Source organism: Tasmannia lanceolata, unplaced genomic scaffold (assembly GCF_043159265.1).
Source record: "Tasmannia lanceolata isolate RefF3 unplaced genomic scaffold, GAP_Taslan_0.1 ptg000018l, whole genome shotgun sequence".
Classification (NCBI taxonomy): domain Eukaryota; kingdom Viridiplantae; phylum Streptophyta; class Magnoliopsida; order Canellales; family Winteraceae; genus Tasmannia; species Tasmannia lanceolata.
The window spans coordinates 8,574,732-8,585,315 of record NW_027518695.1 but is presented as its reverse complement, the minus strand read 5'-3'; the positions used below and the strand labels follow the sequence as shown (position 1 = coordinate 8,585,315).

Below are 10,584 nucleotides of genomic sequence, written 5' to 3'. Positions count from 1 at the left end.
GAGCTATTCTCCAAGGGGATATAGCAAGGGGAGGTTTATTTTGTCCTTCGATAGGCCTGCTATCAATAGACCACTATGCCAACCATAAAAAAAAAAAAAAAAAAAAATTGTCCACGGCAAGAACAGCTCTTTCTGGTAGGGTATACCAGTGTCTTACAATGCAGATTGGGCCAAAATGTGGAAAAAGCAAATCCTAATCAATTTGGCGTGGCACAGTCAGAGTACGTGGTTGACGCGGTTATAATTCGAGAGAGCGAAAGGAGTATTGATTGATTTTGCTGGGCAAAATGCACTCCCAGACAAAAATGCAGCCAGCGTAAGAAGGAACAATAATGTGAGGGAGTTTTGAGACAATGGAGTATGCTATACAAGCATGGTAGCCAATTGAAGATAAAATTATCCAAGAATAGTAGCCAATTCAAGAACAGCTTATACAAGGATCTCTATAAGCATAGAATAACCCCAATTGAGGGTTTGATGGACCTTATCACAAATGGGTAACCCACATTTTCCCTTTTTTTTAGCCAACAGGTTTCATAATTGGTGCTTTCGAGTGGGTCCTTACGTGAGACATGAGTTGCTTATAATAGTCCGAAACAATACTATTATATTGATATGGACCATCCATCTCTGGGTACATGAATGGTTTAGTTAGGTGCGACATTATTATACTACAATGAGACATGCCCACTATTATATTAATCTGGACCATCGATCATCCCTATGGTACATGAATGCTTCCATCCGCGCCACCTTAAAAAAATAAAAAAGAAGAGCATAAATATCTTAAAAGAGGAAAATGTGGTGAAGTAAGATCAGAGCCGTATGTTGACTTAAGATATGTCCCGGCTCCGATCTGGGCCTTTCATTTGGGGGGACATAGGAGATAATTAAAGATAGAGATGGAAGGTGTTTCCTTTGAAAATGAACGCATGATGCTTCAGATCCTGCGACGATGATATAGGATCTAGTGGTGGTTGATTTCTTTCTGATCTTGATCGAACGGTGATAAGCTTGCTTATATGAAAGTCCCATAGTACTGATGATTGGGTAAGAATCAGTACAGTGTGGCGCTTTACAGCTATGGATCTTATATAGTTTGTTCTTCACGAAAATGAATTGAGCCACTTGGATTCATACACAAACCAAAGAGCTTTTATCCTTTCTATTTGTTTTTTTCTATCAGTGGCGCCAACCGGAAAGCTAAAGCGCACCAATATTCAGAGAAGGTGGTGAGTAAAGAGTTGCCAAAAGCTAAAAAAGCTGAATTTGTAAAAAGGCAGCTTCGATTCTTCTTCTCTTTACCTTGTCGACATGGTCACCTTCGATTCTTCTTCTCTTTACCTTGTCGACATGGTCAAAATCAATCTTCCTAAATGAGTTTGTAAGTATGTGGGTGTGGTCTCATCAAAGCTTTTTCTATTGAAGGGGTGCATTTTCAAGTGGGAGAATGTTTGTTCAGACCCTGTAGTGGTCTTCTTATGCTTTACATGTGAAGTCTCTCCTTGTCTTTTCTTCAAGTTGGGACCCAATAGGGCTCGTGCATGTTCAATGTTTATTTTTTTTTCTATTTCGTCTGTTGATATTTCTTTACGTCCTATTGTATTTTCAAAAAATAATTTACGTGCACCGACAGTTTCTCATGCCTTGCAATCTCTCTTAATTCTCTAATATTTGCATTGAATGCTTGCAATCTCCATGACTAGATGTATTCGCATTCTCATGAGGTATGATGCCCCACAGATCGTAACAAGATAATTGTATGGTACCATGTCTTCCTACCCAAATGGAGAGACCCCTTAAAGACACCATCCACCTAATAATATAGGTAAAAGAGTCAAGAGGGAGACCAAAGGTGCTTGTCTTTTTTCTTTTATTTTTACTGTAGTCTGCCCCTTACTTATACCATCTTCTTCTCTTTCTCTCTTCTACTTGAAATACATTAACAAATAAATTGAGATTGTCTTGTATAATCCCAACTACAAATTGCTCAAAACCAAGTGTATTAAAATTGGTTTCCTACTCTCAAAACATACAACCAATTAGTAGTTGAATATAATTAAGTTGCCAGAAGACAACAAATAGTCAATCCACTAGCTGGTAATGCAGCATGGGAGATGCTAGTGCTCTTAACCTTATCCTACCCTCCATAGAGAAAAACAAAGCATAGAAATTAAGAAAAGAAAATTGCATTTGTTGCTATCTGCATCAGAAATGACAAATTCATTTGGCGTACCATGTTGCTTCGCTTACTGTATGGGTTATTTACTGTTACATGCTGGACATTTGAAAAAATGACGAGAAAATGTTGACTTTTGAAAAAACTCTAAGAAATGCTGTTTTATTAAAAAAACGACTTTTTAAGGATGAAAATACCCCTAACATTACTTTATCTTTATCTTCTTTGTTTTTACACTTTTTTACTTTTACTTTCAAGTTTTACAGTTTCATTTCTAGGTTTTACTCCGACCCTTTTTGTGTGAAACGACCCATTTTCCGGCGATAGAAGCCTTCTTCTCCGGCGAAATATCTTCATTTCTTCGGCATATGCTCATTTGTCTTGAGAGGTTAGAAGGAGTTCTCTAGAGACGCCCCTTTCTCATTTTCTTTTTCATCCTCCAAATATCCAAAATCTCATTATCTTTGTAAGTATTTCCCCTTTTCTAGTGTCTGTAGCCAAAATAGATGGCTGTAGCCAAAATCAGTTGCCCAAAGAGCTTTCACTAGGCAAAAGGGTAGTGGAAACCAAAATGGTACTCGCACAGGTTATTCATTGCCAAAAAATAGGTTATTTGAAGCCAAAAAAATGTAACTCGAATCCAAAATCGATAGCTCAAACCCACAAAGTGATAGTCGAAGCCAAAATAAGAAGCAAGGCACTCGAAGCAAAATGTAAATTATTTGAAGGCAAAAATGATAGTCGAAGCCCAAAAAATGCTAGTTGAAGCCAAAAAAAAGTTACTCGAAGCAAAAAATAATAGTCGAATCCAAAAAATGATAGTCGAAGCCAAAAAAAAAAATTTACTTAAGCCAAAAAACTAGTCGATACAAAAAAACAAAGGGAAAAATACATTTGCACCCTCTCTAGTTTTTAACACATCCACTTCCACCCCTATAGTTTAAAATGTGACAAATACACCCCTGTAGTTTCAATTTGTTTAAGATAGGCCCCCCTCAATTGAAGGTTCGTCCATAGATTGAAGGGTTAGGATGATCCGATGGAGCTGATTTTTTGGGCACATCCTATCTATGTCAAGGCCCATCAAATGAACGCTTTGGATCATCCAAACAATGTGGGCCCACATTATTTGGATGATTTTTTGATAGTGTTTGGATTCGGGTATGGGCCCACATTATTTGGATGATCCAAAGCGTTCATTTGATGGTCCTGACATAGATAGGGTGTGCCCAAAAAATCAGCTTCATCAGATCATCCTAACCCTTCAATCTGTGGACGAACCGTCAACTGAGGGGGCCTACCTTATACAAATTGAAACTACAGGGGTGTATTTGTCACGTTTTAAACTATAGGGGTGGAAGTGGAGATGTCAGAAACTAGAGGGGGTGTAAATGTAATTTTCCCAAAAACAAATTACTCAAAGCCAGAAAAAGTTACTTGAAGCAAAAAAAAAGTTAGTTGAAGCCAAAAAAAAGAAGTCGAAGATAAAAAAATTTAGTCGGAGCCAAAACGTGTTAGTCAAAGAGAAAAAAGAAGTTTGTCGAAGCTCAAAACGTGATAGTCGAAGCCAACAAATATTTCTCGAAGCTAAAATATATTAGTTAAAGACGAAAAAAGTTCCAAATGTTACTGGAATTCAAAAGTTTTAGTTGCAGCCAAAAACATGTTAGTCGAAGCAAAAAAACAAGTTATTCGAAGCCTAAAAATATTTAGTCGAAGCGAAAAACACAACGGCGAATGTTACAGGAAACACATTTTTCACTTCGACCAAATAATTTTTGGCTTCGACCAAGTAAATTTTGGCTTCGAATATCCTGTTTTGGCTTCAAGTACCTGTTTTTGTGTTGAGAAGAAGAAGGGGAGATCTCGAAACCCTTTTTAAGAAAGATTTGACGAGGCAGAAGGCTGATGGGTCCAATTTTGTGCATTTCAAGCAAAAAAAACCTTTGAATACCTTAAAAAATGAGAGAGAGAGAGAGAGAGAGAGAGAGAGAGAGGGGGGGAGATGATGTTAGATGGAGTTTTGAAAAAAAAAAAATAGAAATATAGAGATAGAGGGAGAATGAAACTTCAGGCTTACCTTCTTACGTATTGCCGGAGAAAAGAGTAGGTTTCGCCGGACAATAAACACTTCAACTAGGTTAAAAACAGGGTAAAAGTAAAACTGTAAAAAGAAGAAGGGAAGCAGAATAAATGTATTGAGGGGCATTTATTCGTTTTTTCTCAACAGGTGACATTTTTATGTTAATAATGCAACTCTCTGACGCATAACAGTAAATAACCCAAAAACAAAGGATAGAAATTAAGAAAAGAAAAATTGCATTTGTTGCTATGTGCATCAGAAATGACAAATTCATTTGGCGTACCATGTCGCTTCGCTTACTGTATGCAGAAAAAGCTTCTTAATATCTACTGTGAAAAAGCATAAAGACAAAGCAATGGCTCATCGAAACAGGTGATCGAGGGGGCAAATCAACAGATGAATGATTCCTTTCAGGCAAGTCCATATTGATGGGGAAGTGAATAACAGAGTTTTTTTTTTGTGCAAAAGGCCATTATTGCTTGTCTTCTTCCTACTAAAAAAGCATGAAAATACAAAGACCCGTTTTAGTCCAGTTTAGAGACCACTATGCACTCCTATTGGAGCTATTCTCCAAGGGGATATAGCAAGGGGAGGTTTATTTTGTCCTTCGATAGGCCTGCTATCAATAGACCACTATGCCAACCATAAAAATAATAAAAAAAAAAATTGTCCACGGCAAGAACAGCTCTTTCTGGTAGGGTATACCAGTGTCTTACAATGCAGATTGGGCCAAAATGTGGAAAAAGCAAATCCTAATCAATTTGGCGTGGCACAGTCAGAGTACGTGGTTGACGCGGTCATAATTCGAGAGAGCGAAAGGAGTATTGATTGATTTTGCTGGGCAAAATGCACTCCCAGACAAAAATGCAGCCAGGGTAAAAAGGAACAATAATGTGAGGGAGTTTTGAGACAATGGAGTATGCTATACAAGCATGGTAGCCAATTGAAGATAAAATTATCCAAGAATAGTAGCCAATTCAAGAACAGCTTATACAAGGATCTCTATAAGCATAGAATAACCCCAATTGAGGGTTTGATGGACCTTATCACAAATGGGTAACCCACATTTTCCCTTTTTTTTAGCCAGTAGGTTTCATAATTGGTGCTTTCGAGTGGGTCCTTACGTGAGACATGAGTTGCTTATAATAGTCCGAAACAATACTATTATATTGATATGGACCATCCATCTCTGGGTACATGAATGGTTTAGTTAGGTGCGACATTATTATACTACAATGAGACATGCCCACTATTATATTAATCTGGACCATCGATCATCCCTATGGTACATGAATGCTTCCATCCGCGCCACCTTAAAAAAATAAAAAAGAAGAGCATAAATATCTTAAAAGAGGAAAATGTGGTGAAGTAAGATCAGAGCCGTATGTTGACTTAAGATATGTCCCGGCTCCGATCTGGGCCTTTCATTTGGGGGGACATAGGAGATAATTAAAGATAGAGATGGAAGGTGTTTCCTTTGAAAATGAACGCATGATGCTTCAGATCCTGCGACGATGATATAGGATCTAGTGGTGGTTGATTTCTTTCTGATCTTGATCGAACGGTGATAAGCTTGCTTATATGAAAGTCCCATAGTACTGATGATTGGGTAAGAATCAGTACAGTGTGGCGCTTTACAGCTATGGATCTTATATAGTTTGTTCTTCACGAAAATGAATTGAGCCACTTGGATTCATACACAAACCAAAGAGCTTTTATCCTTTCTATTTGTTTTTTTCTATCAGTGGCGCCAACCGGAAAGCTAAAGCGCACCAATATTCAGAGAAGGTGGTGAGTAAAGAGTTGCCAAAAGCTAAAAAAGCTGAATTTGTAAAAAGGCAGCTTCGATTCTTCTTCTCTTTACCTTGTCGACATGGTCACCTTCGATTCTTCTTCTCTTTACCTTGTCGACATGGTCAAAATCAATCTTCCTAAATGAGTTATATTTTTTCAGTTGGCACCAAACACCAAAAATTAGGAAAATGGAAGTAAAAGGACACATTTACCATTTTTTCGCATTGCTTCTTTGCTATTCACTGTGTTTACTTGTTAGCTATAAATTTTCCTAATGCAAGCTGAATTACACTGACTCCGTTACTTTCGACATAAAATGTGCGTAAAACAAATTTTAGAACTATTTTTTCCTCAAAAAAATGGGATTAAAATTTATTCTACACGCATTTTACAACAAAAGAAACAAAGCCTTAAGAGAAAAAGGAAACTAATGGTCCATTTGTTTGTACCAAATCAAAGTAGAAGTGCATAAATCTTCCCAGTGCAACTCATTTTTCTAGGACTTTTCTCGCTAATCAAGAGAAAAAGGAAAATAAAGAAATGGAAATCCAATTTACGTTACATCCAAATGGTCCCTAAGAAAAAGTAAGGGCAGTGATAAATCGACCCCCTATGTCTCTTTCTCTCTCCTCTGGGTTAGAGAGAGAAAGACACATGAGGCGTTGATTTAAGATATATGGGGGTCGATTTTTTACTCCCCAAGAGTAATTTATACTCCTTTCCGTCTACTTTTATATTTGAAGGAATGTAAAATGACTCAATTTAAAGTAAAAATAAATTAAAAGCAAAAATTCAGTTTACTTTTCCTTTCCACCTGATTTGGGCCGAAACTGGAACCAAGGTTTTAAATTTTGACCAAAATCCGAAATTTCGGGTTTTAGTGAGTCAACCCTGAAACTGAAATCGTAGATACCCAAAACGTTACAATATTTTGTTCGTTTTTCCGGCCAAAATTTAAGGAATTTCAACTTCAAAATCTAGATTTTTTAAATTGTTTAATACTTTCAATATTATTTTATTTGGTTTTGTGGATTTCGCCTGAAATTTCGGTGAGGATCGCTTTCCAAAACCGAAATTTGAAACCAATTTTTTCTTTTACGGGTAAACCATGCATGACTGGAACAATGCATCGCAATTAGACCTCCTTAAAGTAGGGAAAGTAACATTATTTCAACCCCTTTTAACACGACAAATTATGTGTAAGTCCCTGCATGCACATAATGGGGGTACGGCAAAAGCACCTTTTTCCGGTAGACGGTCCAAATCAAACGAAGGTGTGGCAAATGCTTCTAACCTGGGAGACTTTGGAGCTGTTGCATCTTCATGATGGGGGCCAGTTAGATAACCTAATCTATGGGGTACAAGTGGCAGAACAAATGAACGGTTTGGATCATCCTATGAAGTGAGCCCCACTATACTTTTTAAAAATTTGTGTTTCTCAATTCCACCCTCCCTTCTCATTCATTAGTTTATTTTGCCAGCCATCCAACATAAAATTTTGATGTAATTATATATTATGAAATTCGCCTCAGACCCTTTCCTTAATTTCTAGTTGTTTGTCATTTTGGCGGGGGAGTTATTTTGGCGGGTGAAGAAAGAAAAAGAGAGACATGGAGGGAACATAAGAACTTTCCTCGGTCTAATAGAAGATTGCAGAGCCCCACAGGGTGAGAAACTGAGAATGTCGTGAGATGAAGCTGAAACTTTAAAGCTTATTTATCAAGGGAAACGGTATATCATCTTGATAATTATAAAACTATAGTTTTGTTAAGGAGATGCTAGTGTGACTTGGCAGTCATAAAGCTTATCATGATCACCAACCATATATATGCCACGTGGATGGTGGAGATCCTGCAGTGAGTCAGCAGTAGTATACAACATAACTTATTCCACTGATGTTGGCACTACTATGTTTTGATGATTGCTCTAACTCATCTCAAAAAGCTCTTAGAAGCCCATTAAAAAAGAAAAGACAAGCTCAGTCTGTGCAAGCAAGTATCAGTAAACTTAACTCATTCTACAATGTTCTGAACTTTGCTACTTCGATAAGAATCTGGTTTGTTATGTGTATGTTTCTCTGATCCCCGAGATGGATTATCTGTAACTCTATCATTAGCTGTGATTATACTTCAGAAAGCAGATTATGAAAACCTCTGTAGATCGGAGTGTTAGGATCATCCTCTGGAGCTAGATGATTTATGAAGTACTGCTTGGGCCACTCTGTGGAGTGGTCCTCATTCTACTCTTTGAAAACTACTCGACATTACGCGCATAGCGTATAAAATGGTTCGAAATTGGCGGGACATCTGGGTCATGATCCGAAATAATTTAGGACCTTAGGATACAATAGACACTGTTCGGATCTAGATACTGTGCTGAACCCAAATCCTGTCCATCAACGTTGGGATCCTTTGATCTGTCTGGTGACTCTGGTCCAATGACACCCCTAGCATCAATGAACAAAGTAAGAGAGATTTGGCCTCCTCTGGGCCCACCCCAGGACCCAGATGTAAAGGTCAGTAATATATTCGTACCCCTTTTCTTCCCTGGGCCACACCACATAATCTATTTAGTTTATTATTTACGACTTACTAGTATTTTTTTTACACAAGAAAGGGGTGGTCAGCGAAGGAAAGGGGGCCACTATATAATTATCTGCATTTTGGTATAAATAATACCCGACTCCTTACGGAACGTAAATCGAGAAATTGCCATGAGACGGGACGCTATCATTCGGGAATTCCATTCCACCGACTCCAACTTTATTCTTTCACGACCCCACTCTCTGTCTTTATCATCGTCACCTTCCTTCCTCTCCTTCTCTCTTCCTATGTCTCTCCACCTCTTCTAACAATGGCCAACATGCGTTCCTTCTTCAATCACTTCATCTCCTTATTTCTCCTCCTCTTCCATCTCGGTTGTTTTCTATTCACTCCCAACAACAAACTCCCCTCACCAAAAAAGAAACAAAACCTCTATTCTCCTCGTTCAAAATCTAACAAACCTTTCACCCTCATCAAAGATCCATTTTCCTATCTAAAACCCATATTCTCCTTCAAAAAACCCAAAAAACAAACCCTAACCCAAACCCAAATCCACCATGAAGAACAACCCTTTCCTTCCTCCTCTAGATCCACCCTCCGCTCATTCGGATCCTGTGATCGGATCCTCTCCACTCCCCAACGCAAAAGCCCATCTGGGTTCGAACCCGATACCTCCTTCGAACCGCCACCGAAACGTTCCTCTTTCCGAAACGATATATTTCCTTGCCCGATATGCGGAGAGGTTTTTTACAAAACCCTAGTCTTCGAACAGCATCAGTCAACCAAACATGCCGTGTCGGAGCTTTACGATGGAGATTCATCCAAAAATATCGTCGGAATTATCTTTCAATCTGGCTGGAAAAACCGGTTTCCGACTATAAATCGGATCCTGAAGATCCACAACAGTCCGAAAATTCTGGCCCGGTTTGAAGAATACCGAGAATCAATAAAATCAAAAGCGTCGAGAAATGGCGGGAAAAAAAACGAACGGTGTATTGCTGATGGGAACGAGTTGCTGAGATTTCACTGCTCGACGTTTTTGTGCTCGTTGGGACAGAATGGGAATTCTGCGATTTGTAGTCACGAGTATTGTAATATTTGTTGGATTATAAGGAGTGGGTTTTCGCCTAAGTTGGATGGGATTTTGACTCAGGGGAGTAGTTGGAGGGCCCACGTGGCGATTCCTGAAGGAATGGAAGAGGAGTTTGGGTTTATGAATGTGAAGAGAGCTATGTTAGTTTGCCGGGTCGTGGCGGGTCGGATCGCTCGTGAACGGGGAGTTGATTCGGTTGATAAGGAAGATCCGGGTTTTGACTCGGTCGTTGTTGTGGGGAATGGTGGGACCCACCAGACTTGGTTGGATGAGGAACTCCTGGTTTTCAGCCCCAGTGCTGTGCTTCCCTGCTTTGTGATTATATACAGTGTGTGAATGTAAATCTCTCCCTCTCTATCTCTGTAATTATATTTTTGCCTTTCGTTCTCCTTTTTTTCTGTTCTGGGTTTTGTTAAGAAATGTAACGTGAATGGGTTTGTTTTCGTTCTCGAGTGGTTTAAGTGCTTGGAAATGTTGTTTTTAATCTGCACTGTAATGGGGAGGATGTGGGTAATAAATGGAAAAAATACGTAAATAGGTGGTAAGTTTTCAATTTAGTGCTTGGCCGCTTGGGGGTGTCTTTAAGGGTAAATTTTGCAAATTGGATTCATAAGGAAGGGGATTTGGGGACTACTAATCCAGTTTCACAGTGGATGTAATTTTGCAGTTCTAACTTTGGTTGATGTGAACGGTCCACTTTGGATCTCATATGGTCCAAAAATCTAAAGGTTGTCAATGGACCATCACCTTGGCAGTCCGATGAATCCTTTTATGGAGCCAAAGGATCAGATTTTGGGCTTAATTAGCAGCTGGATCTGATCTGACCCATGTCTATTAGATTCATATCCTAAGCTCTGAAATTATTTCGGATCCCAGACGTAGCCACAAAATC

General features: G+C 38.7%; 1 protein-coding gene across 1 annotated transcript; it reads left to right on the top strand.

Annotated features, from left to right (window-relative positions):
* The first annotated feature begins 8,756 nt into the window (after positions 1-8,756).
* Positions 8,757-10,270, top strand: LOC143850740 (zinc finger (C2H2 type) family protein). The gene has a single exon (XM_077359978.1). It carries the CDS (start codon positions 8,910-8,912, stop codon positions 10,026-10,028), a length of 1,119 nt encoding a protein of 372 aa, XP_077216093.1. The 5' UTR covers positions 8,757-8,909; the 3' UTR covers positions 10,029-10,270.
* The last annotated feature ends 314 nt before the right edge of the window (positions 10,271-10,584 follow it).

Excerpts from the sequence above, each read along its gene's own strand:
- LOC143850740 (XM_077359978.1), top strand. The coding sequence starts at position 8,910 with ATGGCCAACATGCGTTCCTTCTTCAATCACTTCATCTCCTTATTTCTC.